The sequence below is a fragment of the Crocodylus siamensis genome, chromosome 3 (genome assembly GCF_052110815.1).
Source record: "Crocodylus siamensis isolate JL-2025a chromosome 3, ASM5211081v1, whole genome shotgun sequence".
Lineage (NCBI taxonomy): Eukaryota > Metazoa > Chordata > Crocodylia > Crocodylidae > Crocodylus > Crocodylus siamensis.
Window position 1 is genome coordinate 249,187,641 of NC_143397.1, and position 26,728 is coordinate 249,214,368.

Genomic DNA, 26,728 nt, shown 5'->3' on the forward strand with positions numbered 1-26,728 from the left:
TGTTCTACTCTGTCCATCTTTCCCCTTACTAATGTTCTTGGAGTGGTTTGCAAATGTTCAGCATTTTAGTAGCTTTCGTTAGCTCTGGGTAAAAATGTTATAGCCTTGTTTTAGTTCGTTCTATAGTCTGTTTCTTTGGTCTACTTTGTCTTTGGGAACTGTTATATCTGTTTTAGTTGCATTGATCTGAGGAAGCTTGCTCGCATAGTCGGGGATAATTGAACTGGGAAATGCCTGGCAGAGCTACATAATTGTACAGCTTTTGCAACCTTACTTGTAAGTGGAGACAGAACTTGTTTGTGTCATGTTTGGAAACTTGTGAAGTAAGGTTTGTTAGACAAGTAGATGATTCCACCCCAACTGCATAGTTGGTCCAATAAAAAAAAAAAAAAAAAGAGATCACCCTAAGAAATCCTTGTTCCTTGCAACTTTTATCTCTGCATGTGTACATTACATAAGTTCTTTGGGGGCAAGGAGGGGGCACTATAAGTGATGGGAATCATTAATATCATGCATGAAAAAAAAAGCTAGTTGGAAAATTCCTGACAAAGCTAAGTTTGAACTTGTATTTGACAAAAATCTTGAATTTGACAAATTTTGACTGAATATAAGGTATATTTCTGGCAGACTTTTTTCCTTGGACCATGTATAGTAGAAGCTGTATGTTCCCTGCTTTCTGAGCAAGCCTTATTGATACACATTCCATGCGCACACTTGAAGCAGTCCACTTGGATGATCGCAAGAATAGCAGCTGAGTAACTGTAATATCCAAGAGTGCTGGTTAGCAGGAAGTTAAAAAACAAAAATAGTTTTGGTCTGAATTAGACCAAACCAACCTTCAATACAAATTAGATTTTCTGTGAACTGAAAATCCTACTTTTTTTGGCAGCTTGAATTTAAAATATCTAATAAAGGAAGAGTGTGGCATAGTTCTCTTCAGGGTTTTAGTTAGTTTGTCATAGGAGAAATGTTAATCATGTGAGATTATTTGAATTGTGCATGTTGATTACAAAGGGAGAACCGGCTGCAGTTACAAGCTAATTGAATGAGTTAAAGAAACCTGTGCAGTGGTATTACAGGTTCAAACCTTACTTAAGACTCATGCAGTGATTATTACAGGAAGGAATTGAAAAGTATCCAGAATTTTAGCATTTCCTCATTTTTTTTTTTTTAAAAAATCTCTGACAAATACAAGTCACACTTAATTTTGAATGTTTTAAACGTACTCTTTCTAGAATATATTAATGGAAGGAATATGTTCCTCTTCATTGCAATCGCCAGTTTGAAAATGAAAGTAAATGTGAATCGGGAAGGCAAAGATTAAAGAAGGACCTGGACCTGGCAAAGGAGGGGTAAGGACAACAAGAAGAGGTTCTAGAAGTACGTTGGGCAGAGAAGGACGAGCCAGGGGAAATTCCTAACGGAAGATGTGAAGATGGCAGATCTACTCTACAGCTACTTTGCTTTCATCTTCACAAAAAATTATGCTGCAGCCAGGTACCTAATAAGGAATATCTAGATAAGGAAGGGAGCAAGCTGAGGCAGGAGATTTTTTTTTTTTTCTTCTTTTTTTTAAGACTGTCAGAGAGCTTTTGTTGGCTCTGAATAAATTCAAGTCAGCAGGGCCAGATGATCCTTGTCCCAGGGTACTTGAAGGAACTGGCAGAGGATATCTCTGAGTTCATGGCAATGATTTTCATGAAGTCATGGGAAATGGACTAGGTACTATAGGAATGGAAAAGGGCCAATGTAGTACCCCTATTTGAAAACAAAAAAAAAAGTGCAATTCAGAAGGATCTTGACAGATTGGAAAGCTGGGCTATTGCTAATGGGATGAAGTTCAGTGTGGACAAATCAAGATGCTACACCTCAGGAGGAATAATCAAACAAGTATAAATGGGGGACCTGTGGTTGGATGGCAGCTCTGGAAAAGGACTTGAGAGTCTTGGTAGATCACAGACTCTGAGAGTCTGCAGCTAGTTGCAGCTGCACAAAAGGCAAATGAGGCAGGTGCAAAACATGGGAAGTGATAGTACCTCTCTACTCGGCATTGGTTAGGCCTCATCTGGAGTAGTATGTGTAGCTCTGAGACCCACATTTTACAAAGGACATGGAGAAGTTAGAGACAGTCCAAAGGTGGGCAACAAAAATGATCAAGGGCTTGGAAGGCGCATCATATGAAGAGTGGCCGAAGAAGCTAGACATATTCATCTTGCAGAAAAGGGCCTTGAAGGGAGATGATAGCTGTCTTCAGATTCTTGAAGGGCTGCCTAAAAGATAACAGAAAGCACTTTTTTTCTCTTGCTGCAGAGAGGAGGATGCAAAGCAATGGCTTAAGTTGAAACAAAGTAAGTTTAGATTAGATGCATAGAAAAACATCCTCACTGATAAAATAGTGAGGCAGTGGAATAGGCTGCCTGGGGAAGCTGTTAGCTTACCTTCACTGGAGGAGTTCAAGAAGAGGTTGGTCAGATCTAGGTGCTTCTGGACATTGCTGACTTGCCCCCCTTCTGCTACGTGTGTTCAGGATGTTTTTAAGCCTTCTTCAGAGGCATTGGGTATTGGCTACAACCAAGTTTGAGGATTTTGACTGAGGTGTGCCAGTGCTCGTTACGAGAACCAAAGTTAGAGGTTCTTGGCTAGAGGGTCAAGCTGATTTGGTATGGACAGTTGGGGTTTTTGCCTTCCTGTGCACAGGTCCCATCTAGTCCAACCCCCTGCTCAAAGCAGGGCCGTCCCTAACTAGATCATCCTGGCCAAGTCTTTGTCCACCTGGGTCTTAAACCTCCAAGGACAGAGCTTCCACCACCTCTCTGGGTAGCCTGTTCCAGTGTTTTACTACCTTTCTAGTGAGAAAATGCTGCTTAATGTCTAACCTAAATTTCCCTTGCTTCAACCTGAGACTGTTGTTTCTTGTTCTGTCCTCTGCCACCACTAAGAATAGTCCGGCTCCATCCTCTTTCAAACCCCTTTCAGGTAGCTGAAGGTTGCTGTTAAGTCTTCTCTCAGTCTAGACGAATTAAGCCCAGTTTCCTCAGTCTTTCTTCATCAATAATGTCCCTCAGACCCCTCACCATTTTTGTTGTCTTCTGCTGAACTCTCTTCAATTTGTCCACATCCTTTTTGTAGTGGGGGGCCCAAAACTGAACGCAGGACTCCAGATGTGCCCTCACCATTGCTGAATAGAAGGGAATAATCACTTCCCTTGACCTACTGACAACACACCTACCAATGCAGCCCAGTATGCCATTAGCCTTCGTGGCAACAAGGGCCCACTGCTGACTCATATTGAGCTTATTGTCCACTGTAACCCCAGGTCCTTTTCTGAAGAGCTGCTGCCTAGCCAGTCACCCCCAGCCTGTCCCGGTGCATGAGATTGTTGTGTCCTAGGTGCCGAACTTTGCACTTGTCCTTGTTGAACCTCACGAGATTCCTTTTGGCCCAGTCTTCCACCTTGTCTAGGTCACTCTGAATCCTGGCCCTACTCTCCATGTATCTACTACTCTCCGCAGCTTGGTGTCATCTGCAAACTTGCTGAGGGTGTACTTTTTGTATTTTCCAGGTCATTGATGAAGACATTGAACAAAACTGGGCCCAGGACTGACCCCTGGGGCACTCCACTTGATACCAGCTGCCAACTAGACATCGAGCCATGGATTACTACTCTCTGAGCCTAATGCTCCAGCCAGTTTTCTGTCCATCTTACAGTCCATTCAGCTACCCTGTACTTCCTTAGCTGGCCTGGGAGAATGTTGTGGGAGACCATATCAGGAGCCTTGCTGAAATCAAGGTCTCCACTTTCATCCACTGATCTCCTCACATCTGCAGAGCCAGTCACCTTGTTGTAGAAGGCAATCAGGTTGGTCAGACATGACTTGTCCCTGGTGAATCCATGCTGACTATTTCTAATCACGTTTTTCTCCTCCAAATACTTAGAAATGGAGTCCTTGAGGATCTGCTCCATGATTTTTTCCAGGACTGAGGTGAGGCAACTATAGGCCCGTTAGTCTTACCTCAATCCGGGCAACTATAGGCCTGTCAGTCTTACCTCAATCCTAGGGAAACTCTTTGAGAAGATCCTCAAGGAGCACATCTGTGATGGGCTGGCTTCAGGGATGATGCTCAAGGGCAACCAGCACAGTTTCATTAGGGGCAGGTCATATCAGACCAACCTGATTGCCTTTTATGATCAGGTCACAAAGGCAGTGGATGCAGGTGTCGCCGCAGACGTAGTCTTTCTAGACTTCAGCAAGGCCTTTGACACTGTCTCCCACCCCATCCTCATTAAAAAACTAGGCGACTGTGGCATTGATGCCTACACAGTCAGGTAGATTGCAGATTGGCTCAAGGGTCATACTCAGAGGGTGGTGGTGGACGGGTCATATTCAACCAGGGTGGAAGTGGGCAGCGGAGTCCCCAGGACTTGGTCCTTGGGCCTGCACTGTTCAATTTCTTCATCAGCGATTTGGACGAAGGCTAACAAGAAGGGTTTCTACAAGTACATCCGTTGCTAGTTGCAACTCGGGTTACGCTTTCGCCTTCCTGGCTTCATCCCTGTGTGCCCGAATAATGAGTTTCCACTTCATAGTTTCATAGTATCTAGGGTCGGAAGGGACCTGAGCAGATCATCTAGTCCGACCCCCTGCCATGGCAGGATAGAGTACTGGGGTCAAACGACCCCAGCAAGATGTTCATCTAACCTCCTCTTAAACACCCCCAGGGTAGGAGCCAGCACCACTTCTCTTGGAAGTTGGTTCCAGACCCTAGCCGCCCTGACCGTGAGGTAGTGCCTCCTAATATCTAACCTAACCCTACCTTCTGCCAGCTTGTGACCGTTATTCCTGGTCACTCCTGGCGGTGCTCGGGGGAACAGTGACTCCCCCAATGCCTGCTGATCCCCCCTGACTAGTTTATAACAGGCCACAAGATCTCCCCTCAGCCTTCTCTTTTGGAAGCTGAACATGCTCAGGTCCCATAGCCTCTCCTCAAAGGGCCTGCCCTGTTGTCCCCTGATCATACGAGTGGCCCTCCTCTGGACCCTCTCCATGTTGTCCACATCCCTCTTGAAGTGCGGCGCCCAGAACTGGACGCAGTACTCCAGCTGCGGCCTGACCAGTGCCGCATAGAGGGGGAGGATCACCTCTTTGGACCTGCTCGAGATGCATCTGTGGATGCATGACAAGGTGCGGTTGGCCTTCCTAACTGCCTCCCCACACCGCCAGCCCATGTTCATCTTGGAGTCAATGATGACCCCCAGATCCTTTTCTGCCTCCGTGCTGACAAGAGGGGAGTTCCCTAACCTGTAGGTATGGTGCCGGTTGTTCCTCCCGAAGTGCATCACCTTGCACTTGTCTGTGTTGAAACCCATCCTATTCTCGTCCGCCCACCCTTGTAACTTGTCTAGGTCTGATTGTAGCCTGTTGCATCCTTCCAGTGTGCCCACATCCCCCCACATCTTAGTGTCATAAGCAAATTTGAACAGGTGCTTTTTACCCGCTCGTCCAAATCACTGATGAAGTTGTTGAAGAGTGCGGGCCCGAGGACCGAGCCCTGCAGAACTTATAAGTTGCTTTTGTGATTTAGTTTACTGAGGAGTTCCCTGCTAAGCCAAGCTGGTCTTTTGCCATACTTGCTCGACTTCCTGTGCATTGGGATGGTTTGTTCTTGCACTCTCAGTAAGGCTTCCTTAAAGTACAGCTGGATCCCCCGGACTCTTTTCCTCCTCAGACTGGCTTCCCAGGCGATCCTGATCATGAATTACCTGAATGAGTTGAAGTCTGCTTTTGTGAAATCCTGGGTTCTTCCTCTTCTGCTCTCCATCTTTCCTTTCTTCGGGATCCTGAACTCAGTCATCTTGTGGTCACCGCTGCCCAAGTTGCCATTCAGTACCACATCCCTCACCAATTCTTCCGTTTGGCAGCAGCAGGTCAAGAAGAGCCTGGATCCGAGTTTGCCACTCCAACTCTTGCACCAGGAATTTGTCCCCAGCACTCTCCGGAATTTTTTCTGGATTGCCTACACCCTGCTGTATTGCCCCCCTAGTAGATATCAGGGTGATGACAACCAGGACCTTTGATCGGGAAATTTCCTCAAGGTGTTTTGAAGAAAGCCTCATCTACCACTTCCTCCTGGTCTGGTGGTCTATAGCAGACCCACACCATAACATCATCCTTGTTGGTCTCCCCTCTAACCTTAATCCAGTGACTCTCAACAGGCCTGTCTCCAGGTTCATACTGGAACTCTGAGCAATCAAATGGCTCTTTTACATAAAGTGCAACTCCTCCACTTCTCCCGTCTGTCCTTCCTAAGCAGTTTGTACCTGTCCATGACAGTGCTTCAGCAATGTGAGCTCCCACCAAGTCTCTTGCTATCCTGATCCTGTCACAGCTCTGTGACTGTGCAAGGGCTTCCAGATCTTCCTGCTTGTTTCCCAGGCTCTGTGCTTTCGTGCACAAGCATGCAAGGTAACTAGTTGATTTTGTTTGTTTTTTTTTTATCAATGAAAATCAAAGCTCCTCTTGCCCCCTTTGCTTACCAGCATGTGGATCCAGCTGCAACTGTCGCCCCCACTGCTTTGTGGTGTGGAGTAGCCCTGATATGCTGATGCCCTGCCTTTGGCTGGTGTTCCTTGCTCCAGTGCATCTGGAACAGGATGGGTGTTGGCACAGGCAATACATGAGGCGGGGCGAGCAGGATGGGGCACAGGCGATCCTGCCTGCCTGGAAACAGTGAAGCTTACTACTCTGGACCGCTGCTGCTATTGCATTTTACCTCAGCGGCCATGGCAGCATGGTGTTCTTTCCCACGCTGAGTCCCACCTGCAGAGGTGGCTCCTGCCCAGAACTGATCCAGGCCTGCTGTAGCCCTGCACCCTGCTGTGTGTATGCAGAAACCTTGGGGGTACATGCCCCCTCTGCATTGCCCTGGCCTCTCCACCCCCCCCAACCTTTTTTTCCCTTGCCCTCCCCCCCCCCATTGTGTTGCCTGTCCTCTCCCCCGCCCACATAGACTTACCTGGAGGGAGCTGTTTTCCACCACTGCTTGCTCATGCACATGGTGCCTCCTGTCTCCGATTGCCCTCCCCTGCTCCCCACAGCCTCAATTAACCCCTTGTAGGTTGGAAATCTGCCAGCCTGAAAGGGGGAACCTGCAGTTTCCTGCATTTTTCTCCTTTTAAAGAGAAACTCCACCTCTTCCCATAGTACACAGAAAACCCTATGACCTATGGCAGTGCGGGGAAACCTTCTTGGCAGGCAAACCACAAGTTAGCCCACACCCTCCCTGAGTGCCGCTCTGATCCCCTTCCCCAACTTGATTTACTGCTTTGAACTCTACTGCGAGACTTGGGGTCCCGGATAAATCTGCTGCTTTGCATTGTGCTCCCTGACCTACAATGCATGAAACAGGAGGGAAGCCTGCCTGTAAGACTGAGCAAAGTGAATTGGATATTCTGTGCCTTCCTCTGCAACACGAGACTCTTATAGTGCCAATTGCCCAGCAGCTGCAGAAAGCTGCTCACCAAGCTGAGCGGGCAAAAAAATGGGAGATACCTTGCACTTGTTGACACAAGTTAATGCACCTGGGGACAAAAACTTTCAGCTACGTGCATACAAAGCTGGGTTCTGAACTAGCTGTTCCAATTCGGGAAAGAGACCTTGGAGTCATTGTAGATGATTCTTAAAAACATCAGCTCAGTGTGCGGCAGCGACCAAAAAGCCAGTTAAAATCTTGGGCAGCATTGAAGAAAGGAATCTTAAACAAAAACAAGAACATCATCATGCCATTATACAAATCCATGGTGCCCCCTCATTTTGAATACTATATCTGGTTCATCCCCACATCTCAGTATGTAGGAGAGTTAGAAAAGGGACAGAGAAGAGCAACCAAAATGATCAGGGGCCTGGAGCAGCTGCAATACCAGGAAAGACTTGAAAGGCTAGGACTGTTCAATTTGGAAAGTTGAAGGCTGCAAGGTGGGGAGGAGGGGGGGAATAAGACAGAAACCTATAAAAAAAAAAAAAATTAAAGGGTATGGACCAAGTCTCAAAATACTAGAACTAGGGGGCACCCACTGAAAGTAGCAGGCAACAGGTATAAAACGAACAAGGAAAAAGTTCTTTTTTCACACAGCGTAGTTAACTTGTGGAATTCATTGCCACAGGATGTTGTGGAGGCAGATACAATAGCCAGGTCTGAAAAGGGACTGGATAAAATCACGGATGATTAATGGGGCTTGAACGGAATGGTTGGAGAGGTTTCCTCTGGCATGGCTAAACCAATAAATTATGGATGCTGGGGGGTGGGGTCGGTTGATAGCATAGGGGGAGATCACTAGAGCAGGGATCAGCAACATTTTGGGGCAAAGTGCCAAAAAATACCCACAACCTCAACTTCCCTGCCAGCAGCAGATGGCAGGGAAACCATTCGATCCTTGCGGCAGTGTAGCCCTTGCCCCTTCCTTGCCCTGAGGCGCACATGCCAAGCAAAATGCCTTTGTGTGCCATACTCTGGCACCCATGCCTGCCTACCCCTGCTCTAGCAGTATCCAGCTTGGTGCTCCGGTGCTCTCCCTGTATAATATCCATATCTGCCACTGTCAGAGATTGGGTACTGGGTTAGACAGGCCACTGGTCTGACCCAGGGTGGCACTTCTTATGTCTTTTCAGCTGCTGTTCTCAGCACTTTGTGTAGTTTGGGTATTTGACAAGCTTTAGTGGGAAAGATGACACAAAGTGGGACTTCTTGTTCCCATTTGGAACTAAGCAAGGGTTAGGTGGTTGTTGGTCATAATGGCCACTCTCCTTCCACTTCCCTTAATCTTCCTCTTGTTTCTCCCTTTTTTTACCGTCCTTTCAGTCCCTGTGGCAGCCTGCTCTGTTTAACTAGGTGCTTACAGTCAAGGAAGCTGGTCTTTGAAAATCAGTTATAGAAGTCATGAGGAGCTTGTCTGTGGCTAGACCTAGTCCTGCTGTGTCTGGCATGTGCTTCCTTTGTCATTGCTCTTTTTTTAGGTTTGTTAAATTAAAAGTAATTTGGGGAAGAAGCTCCTGCTTGGGAAATGGATGAAGTTAAGTGCTCCCCAGGGTTCTGTGTACAGATGTATTGTTCCTCATTGAATTGATTACTTTGAGAATAGCCTTGTAGTGTTTCAGTGTAGCGGCTCATCTACTACTTACCATTGACCTTGTACATTTTGAGGGATACCTGATGGGATATTAATGGAAACGAGGCAGATAAATAAGGGTGGATGAATACATTCCCAGATAGCAATAACTAGAAGATCCAGATGGTAGAACTGCAAGCCTAAGGGAGTGTGTAGGTTTCTTCCAAGAGTCATAAACACTTTGCATCTGATATGCAACAACAAAACACAGGTCCCTTTGAAGACCAGAAATGGAATTATAATATTGCATGACTTAGATGTCACTGTTTGGAAACTTGTTTTAACAGTATTTCTAAGACCATTCTAGATAAGAGTCTGATCCAGTGTTAGGAATAAAGAAATAAACTTGTAATTTGGTTATGTTCTAGTGTAGCTTCAGAAAGGAAAAAATTGAGGAGAACAGTTACTAATGATCTTATTTTAGTTTTTTATAATAAATCTGAAAGAGCTTTCTAAAAGAGATTGATGTTATAACTATTTTATAGAGAAGAAAATCAAGGCATGGGTATGGAAGTGGGTCAAACAAAGTCACTAGGTAAATAAGGCAGTGACAGTTTGGAAGTGAACCTTCTGTCAGACCTAATGAATCATAGCTCTAAACAAAATATGACGAGATCAGTCTTTATTGAAGAATAAAATTCAAAATGTACCAATGAAAGTTTTCAATCTTCACTACATTAGGGCTATCTTAAATATTTGGTCTGCATAACTAATATAAAATCTGGCTAATAAATTGAGCTATTCCTGAGAGAGTTCAGGATTAGATATCAGCCAATTTAAAGTTCCATATTTTAAGTTAAAATCTGTGCAGTTTATAGTAATCTTCCCATTTAGCCATAGCTATCAGATGAAAAGGAGGTATGTTTTGTTAATTCAGGACAGTTCATTGACTGCAAGGTTAAAAGGATCTCAGCGTTTACTTATTCTTTCTTTCAGGCACTAGCACTATCGCGGGTGTTTTTCTGTTGTCCTGAAAGAAACCATTTAAATCCAGCAATTTGACATGGGCAATCTAGTGTAAAACCAGTAGTGCAAATAGAGAATGGGTTAAGTATGTTCTTTCTTGAAGAAAAAGAAGAATTGAAAGAATAAGAAGATGAAAGAAAAAAAAACATTCTCATGAATTTGTAACTTCTACTTGCTGCAGTAGCTCATGTAATACTAAATCACACTAATTAAATGGAAGCTCAGTAAAATCAAGGACAAGTGTGAAGGTCATGACAAAAATGAGTAGCTAGAGTTGAGAGGCCATTTTTGGAGATACTATTTCTCCTTCTGGCAGAACTGTATTATGGGAACTGTGGCAAGGCAAATTTTATTTCTGATCCTTATCTTTGTATCTCTTTTCTAGAGACCAGAAATGCTGCAGCTCAAGATACTTGCCATATTATTTGCATACGTATAGTCTCTTTAGGATTTGTAGTGAGTAAGGCTAGGGAATGTCTCGATCTTGTTTAACACTGAGAACAAAAGTGTGTGCTGTTCTGTGAATGAAAAAGAAGATAAAAATTTAAAAGTATGTTTGTATTTGATGGTAGTAAGGAGTCAGCATCCTGGGATGTTTTACAACATTTGTTTAGGAAAAAAATCAATCCCTTTTTAGTTTTCAATACGCAGTGTTTGTGGGTATTGGAATGGGCTAGCAGTTCGGTAGCTAACATAGTTGTTCTAGATAGACAATCAGGAAGACAGCAAATTTTAATTTCTACTCCATAGCATCTTCAGTAAGGATTATACTACTTCATGATCTAACTGCCTATGTATTCAGCTGGACAGAAGTTCTGAAATGTTAATGACATCCTCTGGAAACTCCATAAAATGTAGTGTTTTAAAAAAACTGGCTTTTCTACTCTTGCCCTGGAGAACCAACCTGTTAGAGTAGCTGGGGTTATTACAAGCAGAACTGGTAACTCTGCTTTTTTAAATTGCCAAAAAGAAAAAACTTCCTCCACCACTGCTTTTCCTTTTCAAAGCTACCTTCCCCTAACATGGATGTGCCTCACAACATTTTTTTTTTTAAAAGATCCCAGGTATTGCTGTTGCAGAGTAGGCCATGTCCAAATGAGCGCGGATATGTGATATGTGGTGCCACACACGGCACATGCTGACGATGCCCACCTTGCAGTGGGGGAGGAGGTTTGATCCCGAGAGATCCCAAGGTTAAAAAAACAAACAAAACATTGCCTTAAAGCAAGGCAGTGCCCATGCCAGAGCCATGCTCCAGCTGCTGTCCAGGCTCCCAACTGCAGGTCTGCTGTGGCACAGTTGCTGGCCCCAGCCTCCCCTACCAAACTGGGCTAACCTGCCATGCACCATAGGGCTCATGGCACTGATATTCCCCAGGGACAAGTAGCAGCGCCACAAGGTGTGCCGCTGCTTCTTGTCCCCAGGGAAACAAACTTCCGTGCTCATATGGGCATGGCTGTAAATGGCAAAAGCAAAAACTAGTGGATTAGCTGCACTCCTTCCAGTGTGCCTTGGACCAGCCCAAGCCTACAAACTGGTTGCCTACAAGCAAGCAACTTGTTAGCACTAAGATGTGGGCACGGGGGTAGAGGGAAGCAGACTTAGCTAGGCAAAAAGCAGACGTCAGGGACTCCAGCTGCAATTGGCTCCATATACAAGTAACTTCCTGCCCTCTTGTCCGCTCTGCCCTTAGAACCATAGGGGCCAGCCTTACCAGTGTAAACAGGCTGGGCTTCTCAGATTACAACCAGCCGCTAAGAGTCCTGACGGACATGCAGACTACTGCTCTAACTTATGGCACTTTACATAAAGCATTCAAGAGGTAAGAGCACCCCCCTGACCTGGGGGGGCAGGAGGAATTGAAAATTGAGTCTGCCTTTAGGTGAGGAGCTGCCCCTCTCCCCACTCGTATACCCCAACTCCCCTGATCGCACAACACGTCAACCCTAGAGAACACAAGTTCCCCAAGGTGCTGTAAAGTAGAGCACCTTCATCTGATACCTCATTTGAGGAAAGTTAATTTTCCGCACAGTTGGCGACTTCAGAAGTGCTGCAGTTGTGTACATGCGTGTCAGCATGGCTGTAGAGTGCTTTTAGGGGACCGATCATGTAAAAAAAAAAAAAAAATGTAACTTTTGTTTGTGGCCTGAGACTACTTTCTCTCCTTTCAGCAGTCACGTCTTGAACTGGTTTGTCTCCATCACCAGTCCTAATGGATCCTTACTTACAGTTCATTAATTCTAATACATTCTTAAAAGTTGTACCCATACACCTTATGCAGACCTACTAAAACTATTTATTTTCTGTCCTGGTTTTTGAGTTACTGAACTTATGAATGCCCAGGTAGTGACTAACCTTCTGAGGTAGGGTAAATTTTGGAATGAGCATGAGCTCTCTGAATAGCTAGTGATCAGGAACCTCTCTACATCTCCAGATACAGCAAAGCAGTTGTTTCAGATTAACAGCAGAGCTGGTGTTCCTTCTTAGGACTTAAATTTGGTACTGAAAGGCCTTAGTTAGCTGCTAGTTGAATCCTTATGAAAAATCACTCTGTTGCCATGATCTATCAAGATTTTATTTTTAGAAGCCATCTGCTCAGCAAAAGAGCTGGAGAACACCAGGTCCCTTCCTCCAGAGCTCTGAAGATTTCTAATGAACATTTGTAAATTAGAGGAAGATATTGTTGCACTGAACAGGGTTCCCAAAGAAAAGGATAGGCAGTTTCTAGATCCATACTAACTGACTAGATAAAACAGCTCATCCAAGAGACTTACTTCAATAGTGGTAAAGTTACATGAGAATCATTCAAAGCGTGCTGTACTAGATCAGTGCCCATTTCTTGGGCAAAAGATGATACTTCCCTTTTGGCAATACATAAATTACTTGCTTAGGCATCATTTCATGCTTTCTCAAGGCAGTACAGGATTAATGTCCAGCCATGAGCAATTAGGAGCATGCTACTGAAGCCTCTTTGTCAGGTGCTAATCCTTCCATACCGTATGTAAATAAATGCTTTGGGTGGTACCAAGTTTTTAATGTTGGCACAGAAAAGGAAATCTTTCTCTTACATTCTTTTAAGTTACTTTCCCTTATCTAAGAGTACGTCTGCCCAGCACAATGAGTGCCATGCAGAGGGATCTGAGCTAGCTCAGATAGCAGCAACAGTGCTGCTCTATTAATATGGTGTTGTGCTTAGACTAATATAACCTACTTTCTCAGCAGGGCAAACTAGTCTAAAGAATTCTGTGTTAATCTGGTTACACTCTGTTATTATTCCAACTAACTGCTTCAGAGCTAGCTCTGAATATAATTTGCATGGTACTGCTTTGTGCCACTTTAAACATACCAATGGTACTACAGTGGTGGTATAGCAATACAAAAGTGGTTACATTAAATTAAAAAAAGAGAAATATCTAAGCACAGAAGCATGTGCAGAGAATTAGAGTTAACCTTCCAAAATCAGTAACAGCCAGCTTCATATTTTTTGAGAAAATGTTTTGAAAGCCACAAAGCTACTTTTGACCTTGTTGAATGCCATATTTCTATAAGGAATAGACATCGTTATAAAAAGTGTAAGCATCCTGTCTTTCATCTGGTTTCAGGGAGGAGTTATCTTCAGACATCTGAATAAGTATATAAATGCACAAAATCAAGAAGGGAAAAAATCCGCGCCACCTCCCCCCAGAGTACTGAAGTATTCCTGTATGTGTGTGCATGAAGAGTGAATGGGAGCAGGGGAGTTAATTTTGTGGTGGTGTTTGCTGCTTTGTTGAGGGAATAAGATGAGAGAGAAATGTGCGTGAATGATGAAGGTTTCTCCATTGAAAGCTGACCATTAAATAGGAAAGTAGAGTTAGACCATCTCTGACAAGCATCCTTGAATCCCGTTGTTCTCTAACCTGTACACAAGAGATCGTGTATGTCAAGGTTGTTTACCACACAGATATAGTTTAAACTTCTTTCATTCACTTCCTTTTTGTTTTTTTCAATGTCCATTCACTATATAAGAATTGGATGGTTTGACAGGTTGAGAGCTTTGGAGGCAAACAATCTCTTTATTAACATAAGGTATAAAGTGGCACTTCTGCATGGGGAAAATTACCCCTGTAATCTTAGTCATAATCCTCACAATGGAAATGATCTTAAATATTTGGATTATTTAACTGCAAAAAGTCATTTGAAAGGGAGCAAGACTTCTGGTAGTCTTTACCCACTCAAAATGCATTTCAGTTGTGTGAGTGCTGATCTCTAAAAGGAAATGATTTCAGCACCTAGGACAGCACACTTCCATAAGTGGCTTATATTAGGGGTGTGTGAAGCAGGCAGCATTTGATTCAGATTTGGCCTGATTCAGGGGACGGTGATTCAGTTTGTTGATTCGGATCACTATCCCAATTTTTTTCAGTTCGACCAAATCTGAATCCAAAGATTCAGTTCTGATTTGGAGAATCAGCGATTCAACCATAGACACAGCTTTATGTGGGGGGGTTTTTCTATGTACCTCAAGGTACCAGGCACAGCTCATGAAAGCTGAGGTGGTGAGGTGGATGGAGCGTCCCACAGGAGCGTGGGCAGATCCCTGCACGCTCAGCGGTGGACCGCACCCCCCCCCCCAACTCAGCAATCGGCTGCGGGGGGGGGGGGGGGGAACCTGGGTGTGCCCCCAGACCCAGAAGACACAGGTCGCTGGGGTGCAGGGGTCCTCCATGCGTTCTGCAGCGGACCTGGAAGTGAACCAGAAATATTTCTGGTCCACTTCCAGATCCACCGCTAAGTATGTAGGGGAGCCCCCCACACATCCCCGTGTGACGCTCCATCTGCCCCACCATTGCAGCATTCACGAGCAGCGCTGAGTACCTTGAGGTACATAGTAAAAACAAATAAAGCAGCATCTACGGCCGAATGGTCAAATCTCTCCAAATCGGATCGGAGGCTTCTGATTTAATTAGAACTCAGATTCAGTGGCCAAATCGGGCCAAACCTCCTCTGAATCAAATTGGTGCACAGCCCTAGCTTATATCATGTTTTGCTCCACATCATAAAGACAGAAGGTTCTGGAGCAGAGAAACATGGAACTTTTTAAGATAAAGTCTGTTCTTAGTTTTAGGAGCTGAGCACTGTTTTCATTATGTACTTACTGACAGGTGTGAAAAGAGTCTGAGAAATGTTCCTTGTTTTTTCCCGTTTCCCAGGCTTCCCTGTGTGTATGATCTGTTTGCTGGGTCACATACTTTTTCAGTTGCTATCTTCTGTAAATTGTCAAGTTTGTTTAAAATAGTCAAGTTCTGACAGAAGCCTACATTGCAAGGCTTTTGGGAGGAGGGGAATTTTTTTTTTTTGTTTTGTTTTGTTTTGTTTTGTTTTGGAGGCGGGGGGTGGTTTTATTTTTTGAGTGCAAGATTGCAGGGGTGCAAGAAAGGGAAACAGCATTGTACCTCACTGAGCAGCTTGCAGTACTTTACATTATAACATATTTTTCACAAGATTATTCATGTTGAAGAGTCTGTCAGCTAATACAGATAGATTTGGTTATACTTTCAATGTAAATAAGTGATTTTTCTTCCTTACAATATGTATTGGTTTTTGCAGTTTACATGCCACAAAATGTGAGTCATTCTTTGTTTAATAGACACTTAGGTCTGTGAAATGAAACACTGCAGAAGTAATTCTGACAGGATTGACAGGTATAGGCATGGGGCTCAGCTGCTGTAGGCCACTTAACTTGATGACACTCTTACAGTAAATAATCAGACACGGTAGGAAATGATAGCAGACGTCAGTTTAAAGTTCTTGGTTGTCAAAACTAAGATTGTTTTATCACTGAACTGTTACAGAACAAAATTATACTACTTTTTATGCTTCAAGTTTTGATCTTTGTTATGCTGGTCTGCATCACTCAGGCTAACAAATTGTAGGTGAATTGTAGATCTAATCTGGTTCCTCTGATTTTCACAGTACAGACGTTAGTTTTTTTTTTTTTCATCTGCTAAGCTTTAGTCTAGCAAGAAAACACTCATTTGTCTGCATTTATGGCTGCACTTCTGCCAGAGGTTTTTTTTTCACACTTTTGGTTTAGACCGTTTGCCAGAATTTGACAACTCTTATTACGTGAGTAACTGAAGACTCAGATGCTCACTCAGGCCTGTAGTTTTGTCTTGGAGTTGGATGGCATTGCAATACAAATATTGCATGAAAGAAGAACATAAAGCTCTGGAATTATCTGCACCTGCTAAGTTATTTTAAAGGTATGAGCTTATCTTCGCTAGGGTTTTATCTGTTTAGTTACCACACTAGCTGACACAAGTTGAGATGACACTTCTTTGTCCAAGAATGGCAAGGTCTTGGTGTAGCAGCTTGTAGCTGACTTTCCATTTGGTCATGCGTTCCTTTTTTGAGATCTGTATTGAGTTACTAACTTGTCGTGACTTCCCATTAGGTATTTAAAGGATAACTCTTGTTGCTTAATATCCAGCAAACATATGCAGCTGGAATTTGCTGGCATTTTTCTAATTGCTCATAAAAAAGGTGATACACAGCTACAGTTCCTATATATAAACCACAGCAATATTGGTGCATACTGTCCCTTCAAAATAAACTTCATACTGCATTTTTCTATGAATTCTTTTATTTCTTTAAATTATAGATACGTGTCATGAAACAGTGACCAAAGTCTTAATACCTCTCAAAAAAAATTGCTTCAATCCATGTGCAAATCTACCTACTGTTCAGTGTTATGCATTTCCTCCTATTATTCCATCCACCCGGGTTCAAGTCTCCTGCAGCCCTCGGCTAGAGCAGTCTTCTACCGCCCTTTAGCTTGTACTTTAGGGAACTTCCACTTCTAGCACTGCCCATCCCCGTTTCACTTCCAAGTATGTTATTTCGTAGACATTAGGGCTGGAAGAGACCTCGAGAGATCATCGAGTCCAGCTCACATGGCCTTTGAATAGCTCAGAGACTTGGAAGAAGCTTTATCTTTCCAAAGGAAACCTATAGCCCACTGGGGAGCATAAATTTTGTCCTTTTTTGGACCCCATTTATGGATTTGGCAGGGGTTGTTTTAGTTTAGGCTGGAGAGATTATTATTATTAACAGTAGGTGATCCTGATTTTGTTCCCAGTGTGCCAGCCAAAGGGCAAGGTATTTTTAGTAGGTCCACTTCTGAAATAAGAAACAAAGATGCAAAGGCCAATTGATTTGCCTTGTGGGTCTATGGATAATTGGTTTAACTGTTCACTTGCAAACCACAGGAACTGGGTTCAATACCCGGGGCTGATACTTGATTGTTCTGTGACCCTGCAAAATCATTTAGCCTCCTGACCTCCCCAGCTCTACACTGAGCTAGTGGTTTGCTTCTCACCAGGGAAGGAGTGGAGCAGCTGTGAGGATTACTTGGAAATCTATGTACAGCAATTTCAGACAATTCACCATAAGGTTGTGATATTTGAGAGAGTATTTATTCAACCACTTCTATGAAATAATGGCAAGGGAAGTGCAGGAAAAAACTGGTATTGTGAATTGCTTTTGAGGAGATTGTTCTTTGTTTCAAGACCTATCCAATGTTGAAGGCTTGATTTAAGTGTCCACAATTGTAGCTTGAGACCTCAGTAAAGCAATCCTCCGCGAAGCAGTGGCATCTAACATTTTATTCGGCCAGTCTTGTTCAGTGAGCAAATAGGGGCTAACCAAGTAGCCAGTAGGCTACATAGGGATGCTGTTTCTCTGCTGGAGACATGCTGTCCTTCTTCAGGCTTTCCTCTCTGAGTAGTTATGATTTAAGAGAAGCTGCCTCAATCCGTTTTTAACTGCATTATTTGTGTGCGTCTCTCCTTGCAGCGGAGCTGACTACTATGACTATGGGCATGGACTTAGTGAGGAGACGTACGATTCTTATGGTGAGTAGCTTCACTTGTAGAGCTATTAAAGGTTGTTAACAATTCAGGGAAAAATAAATATAAATGGGTTTTCATATTCCTATATCAGTAGTATCTACCTCCATGGGTGCCTCCACCGGCACAGTCCCACTTTCTGTAAACTTGTGGTTACTGAGAATAGGAATATAGAGTTGATTTAATTGCTGTCAGTAAAAGTAAACGCTCCGTGCAGGATTCTGCCACTTTTACTCAGATTTCCCACTTGGCCCCAAACAAGGCATCTCTACTTTAGAGTACAGTAATCTGAGATTAAAGGTGACACAGTTAGACTGTATGCCCTTAGTTCAGTGGAGCACTTAAGCACATGCACAACATTAAGCATTTCCTAGCTGCCACTGAAGTCAGTGGAATATGTATACGCTCAAGTCCTTGTTGAATCTGCCTATATGAGCACATTTCAGACTTGGTTTATAGTCTTTTGATGTTAATTCACTTCCCAACTCCAGTGCTGTGTGAAATCAAGTAGGGAGTCATTATGTAAAGGTTATAAAAGTATTTTAGGTAGGTAATAGACATGAGGGCCCTGGGGTACTTGCATGAGGACAAAATAATGCCTAATAAAACAAAAAAGCATATGCTTATATTAAGGATTGCATTATTCAAGCCAGAAGTGCAGTAGTGATAGGTTTAATTAGAAGAACAGCTAATGGATTAGAAGCCTGAAGCACAATTAAGAGCCACCTTTGCTTAAGGGATAATCATTGCTTAGAGATCAGGGAAATGTACTCTTAGATCAGTCGAGAAAATTAACTTCCAAATTGGTAGTAAATGATACAAGTGAATCATGATTCTGGTCAATGGATGCTGTGACTTTTTTTTGAACATAAGTGAAAGGATTCTGTGGTGCATCTCTTGAAGTCTGTTTTGCAGTGTCTCCTGCCTGAAGCAGTGATGACCTCAACCACTTTGTTTGTCATAATAAATGCTCTGAGCATAGGTTTGCTGCATGTTGTCGTCGTCTCAAAACTGATGCAAGGCAGCTCGAGGGAAAATCATTGATTGGATGATTACATGAAGGGGAAGTCACTTCAAACTTTTTTCCCCTCACAGCACTTTAAATGTGTCTCTGTGGACTGTGTAGCTTAAATCACTGTATATTTCAACCTTAAAATTAACCATTTGTAGTTGGAATCTGATCTATCTTTTGCCCCAGCAGCTTCCAAGCTACCCAATGTCAATAACTGGATGAGGGTACAATTTTGTTAACACTTATTGAGCCTTTGGACTTAAATCTGATGATTTTTCTATTTGGTAATGCACTCGAGACTTAGACCCTGATTCATTAAGTCTCTTTCCTAGTCACAGAGCTGCGGTACATGTGAATTTGGGCTGAGCATTCAGTGGTGGGATTCAAAGAGACAACACACTTGCCTGGGGCTCTGGTACCTTGAAGAGAAACCCCTAAGCACATTTTGGTCAGTATTCAAAGCAGCCAGCCCTCTACACATGGGGATGCACAGGCCAGCCATGAGCAGAAGAGGGAGGTGTGTCTTGGACCCTAGTGTCTCCCGAAGTCAGGCAGGGTTAATGTAATTCTTTGCAGCCCTGACTTGCACATTCCTGAATCAGTGGCTTTAAACCTCTGCATGCAAAAGGGCTCCAATTCTCTCGTAGCTAAATTGTACAGAAGCATACATACCCATGTTATTTTCTGCATGGGGCTGACCCTCAGCTGCGGGTATCTCCTTTTCCTCACTGAGAACTGTTGACAATACTACTATCAGCTGCATTTTTGCTATATTTTACTCATTCAGTAAGACAGTTGCATATTTTACCTTTGCTAATTGTATTTTTCACCTTTTAAAGATTCATGCCTCCTAATTTGGAAATGAAGTGGCATGTATGGGTTTTATACCCAGAAAAAATCAATTGCCTGTTATTTGTTTTAGAGGTATTACTGAATGGCATATATAAACAATTTATAGAAAAAGCCCATTACGGTTTTCTTTCTAGTAAAGTATCTTTCTTCACATATTGCAATTAACAATCATATTCATAGATATAGATGTATAATTTTTTTTTTAAATAAAGGCCCCCAAAGTTAGGCAGCCAACCTTTAACTAGGAGTCCCATTTACATGCTGCCCCCCCCCACCCTGTAGTGATAGTGAGTGAAACCAAATTGCATTAATAAGAATTCAGTTTGACGGCCTCCAAGAGTGAACCTCCATAAGTACATAATAATATTTGCTGGCACAAAACAAACTGCGTGAATACTCTTGTAGACAGTCTACTGAAGGGCCAGAGGTATAGGAGCTGGTGAGATTGAGAGAAGAAAAATGGTCAAGAGGACCAAGATGCAGATTTGCTGAATAGGTGTCCTTGATTTTCACTTAGGACAGTGATCCGGTCGGGTGCCTCAGTGTGCTTAAGTATCCTGGTATTGACAGTATGACTTAATCTTCCTTTACATGCGTACACAAAGGTATTAATCAAAATGGTGGACTTGTATGGCTATACACAGTAGCTGAGTGTACTGACACCCAGTTCTGTTCTAGCATAAGCACAAAAAAGCTTTACCTGGTACTGAAACAGCTAGGCCTTCCCCAGCACATCACTGTTTCATTGGGCTCGTACTGAATTGTGCATTACATAAACATACCCAACTGGAAGGAAACAAGACTGCCTAAATACGTTAGGAGTCTGACGTTTGTTGCATCATATTAAGTATTATCTTATGTTTAGAGTTGCAGGTATTTAGTTAATTAGCACCTGGGAAGAGGGACTGCATGTTCCCACGTGTTTGCACAATATCTAGCACAGTAGGTGTCTGATTTTTTTTTTTTATTTGGTCCAGGGTGTTAACATACATATATTTAACAGCTCAGTATTGTGTGCATGGGAGTCATCCAACATAATAAAAATCCCTATTTGTGTGCTAATTACTTTTTATTACAAGTGATGATAACAATCTCCTCGGCTTTAAAAAGACTTCTGACAGCCCAACTGCCTCTAATTCTTGCGCTGAACAGAAGGTATAATTTTTACTGTGAAATCCTCTTTTCTCTTTTTTTTTTTTTTGGTTGGGTTCTGTTTTCAAAAGGGAAGCCATGGGCATTTGTAGTGTAATCTGAAACTTTTCACTTGTAGCCTGCCAGTTCAAATTAAGCCCAAATTGGAATCAACACAAAGAAGTTCTTCTGATCACTGTTCACTTGCCTGGGTAGCATTATCACTCTTCTTCTTCTTAAGTGTCCATATTACAATCTGCTGTCGTAGCTGGTACTTCAGGTTGATAGTGTCAGCAGAGAAGCCTGACTGAATGTTACAGGTACCTGAACTTTCTTACACCTACTCCATATCACTGTATTGAGGCACGTTGGACGAGCAATGCAGGCCCGTTCTCCCCAGCTTGTATTATAACAGAGCATTTTTTATCAGTGTTGGATTTCGGCCTTGACATCTTTCAGCTCAAAAACCTCACCCGCACTGGACTCCAAAATTAAACTAAAGATGGATGGATAGATATAATAAGAACAACGACACACAGAATATTGAGAAGAATCTAATGATGTTTTTCCTTCCTTTTAGGGCAAGAAGAATGGACCAACTCGAGACACAAGACACCTTCAGCAAGGACAACAAAGGGAGTCTACAGAGACCAGCCATATGCCAGATACTGATTGTACTGTCTGATGTTGTGAAATACCCAATCTCCACCAGTCCTGTATACTGTTCAAAGTAATTTTTTCTATGAACACTCCCTTTTTATTAAATCAAAGTGCTTAAATATCTGAATGGATGGACTGAATTTAAACTATTTTGACGAAAGAACAACCTGGGCATAATGATATGTTTAAAAAAAAAAAAAGAGAGAGAGAGAACTTTGTTATTTCCAAACTGTATTTGAAAAATAGGTGATCAAAAATAACCTTTGATTAACTAGTGTTAAACAAAAAATAGGTTTACTAAATATGTTAATCCATTCTTTTAATATAAGCGTAACCTTTTATTTAAAGGTTTTCAACAGTTTAGTTCTTTTAGTTTTATCTTTCAACCATTTGCTAGTTTTTCTCTTTGCAAACATGCGTAAAAAGGGAAGCAGATTACAAATGCAAATAATGTGGTATTTTGTAACTTAAGTCTTGAAATGTTCTGTAGTGTTAAGCAAAGTTTACTCTTGCTTGATACTAAATAAACTTTTGAAAGAAAATCACTGTGTGAGAGTAATGTTATGCTTTATTTTACAATAAACCTTCATAAATAGTAGTAAACAGGGAGAAATTCTTTTAACACAACGATCAAGATAAAAGGCTCACACTAAACACTGTACAGCTTTTAAAACTGGTATAAACCTAAATGTACATTTATGTACTCACAGTAGATTTAAATGCTGTTTAAAGTATCCAAATGGTATGGATCTGTTTGAGTGCCACATTAAAACAAAATCTTTGTTAAAAATGGTTTAAAATAGCTAATGAATTTTCTGAAAAAGATGTGACTAGTTTTCATCTTGTTGAGCATTTTTTCACTAGTGCAACTTTGGAATTTTTATGAGAATTTTGGTACCTTAATGACCACCTCGCTCCGTGCTGGAAGCAATAAACACAAAGCTTTTAAAGACTTTCTGACTTGACTAATTGAGGTCGCTTTCGTCAGAGGCAGAGGATGTGTAACCCTTAAAACGGTCTTCATTTGCAAAGGTAAATAAATCAAATAAGATTTTAATCTCAATTTATCTTAATATAACCAATAAAAACAGGGAGGATACAAATTAGAAAGTTTCATTGTAGATTTTAGAAAGGTTTTAAGATCACCTAAATTCTCACTTTAAAACTTTTAATTTGTTTTAGTAATCTAAAAAACCTTAGCTTAGTTTAATTTGGGCAAACTATTCCCTATTAAACAAATGTAAAACACCATAACCACTAGTTTGTAATACATTATTTTTACATAAATTCTAGTAGCAGAGACCAGTATTTAAACATTACAAATGTTATCTAAAGCTTTTCCTTAATAATTTAGTTTAAGTCTTTTAATTGTAGTCTAATATTGTTTATTTTAGTGTATATTTTAGTCTTCTGTATTCAGTAAAAAAGATCTTTTCTCTTGTCAGGAAACACTATACGTCTTGAGGAGCAAGGAGAACGAAAGCCCGCATCTGTTGACGCTGTGGTAGGTACTTATATATGTACTTCGTCTTATCTGACAAACAATAAACCATAAAAAACAATGTTATGTGCGTGATCCTGCTTTGAAAAAAGAATTTTTAAAGGCTGTATAGCCTATAAACTCAACATTGAACTGTCCTACTCCATTCCTGGCTCTGTTTACTTACGCTCTTGCATTTGAGAATTAATGTTATATGCCAAAATTTGATTAACATCGGTATAATCTGAGCTAACTAGGTAATGGAGTCTTTTCTCTGATAGAGAACGATAGAAAAGTAGTAAGGTTTACATTATTCATTTTCCAAAGAGAACACAAACCCCATAGAAAAATCGGATTTTCAGATTCAGGCAGAGGGTTCCCAAGCCATATTTGTTCAACAAATATGTATGTGTGTGTGTTGATTTGATAACACTGGAGGACACATTTGATAGAGGATGATTGGATGAACCAGTACAAACAGTTCTGCATCAGGAACGTATTGAACGTGCTTCGAATAATGCATGCAGTACAGTAAGCATAGCTACTGCATAATGTTATTATGTTAAGAGGCCTCTTCATTTACATCAGCAAAATATGTTTGTGAATCTAAACTTGTTCCAGAAAATTTTAAGACCTACTTGAAGAGTCCAACCAAACAGGCTCGCAAAGAAAACTGGATCCATAAAGTTCAATCAAGATCTTTAGCTTATTTGCCAAAGTATGTGTAGAGGTAGAAATCACTGAGCAAAGCCTTGTAGTCATTACCAAACCCAAGCGTAAGAGAGAGGATTATACCAAAGAAGTCTGCTTTTGAATGCTCTCAACTCTCTGTGCCCAAAGCTTTAATTAGAATCACTTGTGCTCACGTCCCAGCATAACAGTTAAATGTTCACCTTAAAAACCTTTTGTTGCATCACATACAACTTTTTACCCTGGTGAATGATGACTATAGCTGCACTAGTTTGTTAATTTTTAGAAGGGAGATTTTTATAACTTGGATTCAGACCTTTGACATTTTGCCTAGCGTGTCAGGAAAAGAAATACTAAGGTTGCCACGAACAAAATCTGATGCTGTTATAAGTTCAGAAGTTCCAGCATCAGACTTGTCTAAGAACACACATTGGTAGTATTAAATTCTATTATACACCTGTTGTTCTTTGAAATAATAGAATGAGATATCAAAGAAGATGAGTTAAATATGATAAAAGTGAAAAAATTAAGAGCTTGGAATATCAAAGCAAAAGATGATCCTGTTTTAGTTCAACAAACTTATTCCTTCCAAGAACTGGTTCTTTCAAGTAGGATTTCATGTTCTTATACATAATTGGTCAGTCACTGTATATGACTCGTCTTACAAGTAATAACTACATGAATAAAATTAATCCTTTATAATCAGTATATTCCCTTCGTTGAACAGCTGTTTTTGGTCATCTGTGCACCTATTTAAACAATCAAGTCCTTTCTTGCATTCGTTCCTATAAATTTAGAGAAATGTATTTTATTTGTTTGTCTGTTTCCACTGTCTGTAACCCTGCTCTCTAGAGAGTCAGTAATAACAATTATTTTTCTGATTTATACAGATGTATTTTCTTCTGTCTTTTTCTTTTTTTTTTTCAGGGACTTCTGTCGTGTCAGTCATGGATGACTTGGAATATTGTACTCACCAGTGTGCCTGGGCAACAATGAAATTGGCTTTGGAGTTTGAAATCCAGCTGTTTCTCATATGCTATTTTGTGTACTGTACTAGTAAAGTGTACAACATAAATGCTTTATTTTTTAACAATTGTTGAGACCGTTCTTAATTACTTAATAATGAACAAAGTTTTTTATGTAGAAGTTAATAAAGATTTTCCATTTTAAAACGCTGGTATAAAGCAATAATACATTCTTACATTCCACCAGTGACCCTCTGCTGTCTACGCAGCAAATACGGGTGTCCTGCCTTGAAGTCTCTTATCACTGGACCCACAGTAGACTTTTGGAGATGCTTTATCTACTTTGTAGCACGGACAAGTAAACATGACAACGAGGGAGTTGCACAGAAGCTCGTGCTACACTTTTTACACTATTGCCCAGTCTGGGTGTACACAACTCTTCCCAAGCAAGACTGATTAGCAAATACAGCATACGCCCAGTTTCAGCTGACTTAGATTACTTTGTTAGGAAGATCACAGTCAGTGTGGACTGTTACAGTGCTCCTTCTTTCATTCATTCTGGTGAATTGTGATTATAACTTTAAAGCTTGACGAATATATTCTCCACTATATTATAAGGTCAGACATGTTTTACAGTGGTGGGATTTCACACGAGGCTTGTTTTGATACATCTGCGCTCTTGTACCTACCAGACGTGTTTCCTCCGCTTCATATTAACTGTGTTTGGGACCATTTGTAACGCGAATAAACTTCTGATAGTTTTAACCTTTGCATATCTCTTTATAATGCTGACTGAGTTCAACTGACTGCATCCCATATGCCAGACGTGTTTCAACTGGATATTGGGTTTTTTTAGTTACTGAATCTCAACAAATTTAGATGCTGCATATGCAGATTAATCTATTGCCATATTCAGAACACCCTTCTATGTAGAAAGTATAAATCTTTTTTCATACTTTTTTTTAAAAACAGGGTTATTACACTACACTACACTTGTTCCCCTCCAAATGCTTTTCCTCCTTCAATGCATATTCAGCTTTCCTGTTAAGGATTTAATAGCTACTGAATGACTTTTCACTTTTTTATGCATGGGTACAGAGAATTTATTTCAGATCTTACAATTTTCATCACTATACATTCTCAAAAATCTCTAAGCTATTTTTTTCCTCAATGAATTTATCTTCTCTGTCTAGAGTTTTGGAGTGTTTCTTTCCCATTGATTGATTAGGACATATTTAAAGATTCATTTATTCTCAGATTACATGTCTGAAAAGTTTCCCATGCTTTACTATGTCAAAACTGCATTTCTGTAGCTCCTTTTAAAGGACCTAAAAGTGCTTTTAAAAATATACATGCTTCCCACAGTCTAAAATAGGTAAGCGATGTGGTAATGTAATTATGCAACTGTTTAACATTTGAAATGCTATCTCTGTATATAAGCCTGGAAATTAATCCCTGATGCTGCAGAGGGGATTTAGATATGCACAGTTCGAGTTTGGTCAGAACACTACAGAATTAACAATTCCATTTCTTAAAAGCGCCGTAAATTTTTTAATGTATTCAGATATCAAGGTTTTGGTTCTGAAACTTATTCAATAAAACTTCACCACTAACAACACATTTTGTGAAGACATTGCTTTGTAAATATTTTTAACATTTTCTAATGACATCGTAAATTTGTTCTGATGCTTAAGAGCCACCCAAAGTGTTAAGTACTAACTTGCCAAGGTGATTTCTTGTGTTGCTGTTATTTTTTGCACATAGTTCCTGGCTTTTTCTAACCCTGGTGATCCTGAAGGAAGCTGAGATCAACACAACATGGTATGACAGAAGGCTCTGCATTGCACGCATTACAGGCAGTTTTCCTAAAAATTAAGAATACTTGTTTCTATTTCTTAAAAGCTCACATGGATGGTATAC

General features: G+C 41.3%; 1 protein-coding gene across 5 annotated transcripts in view; it reads left to right on the top strand.

Moving 5' to 3' along the window:
• KHDRBS3 (KH RNA binding domain containing, signal transduction associated 3) overlaps window positions 1-26,411 on the top strand; it is a 190,531-nt gene extending 164,120 nt beyond the window's left edge. For 2 of the 5 annotated variants that reach the window (XM_090040695.1, XM_090040697.1), the window contains 3 exons: window positions 21,594-21,743; window positions 23,119-23,177; window positions 24,771-26,411. In XM_090040695.1, coding sequence (XP_089896821.1) covers window positions 21,594-21,743; window positions 23,119-23,137 — 169 coding nt within the window. In that variant the 3' untranslated portion in view covers window positions 23,138-23,177; window positions 24,771-26,411. Of the gene's footprint in view, window positions 1-17,965; window positions 18,025-21,593; window positions 22,216-23,118; window positions 23,178-24,770 lie in introns of those variants that run through there. The other 3 variants (XM_090040696.1, XM_090040698.1, XR_016441505.1) reach the window with 2 other exon arrangements.
• Window positions 26,412-26,728: the final 317 nt, after the last annotated feature.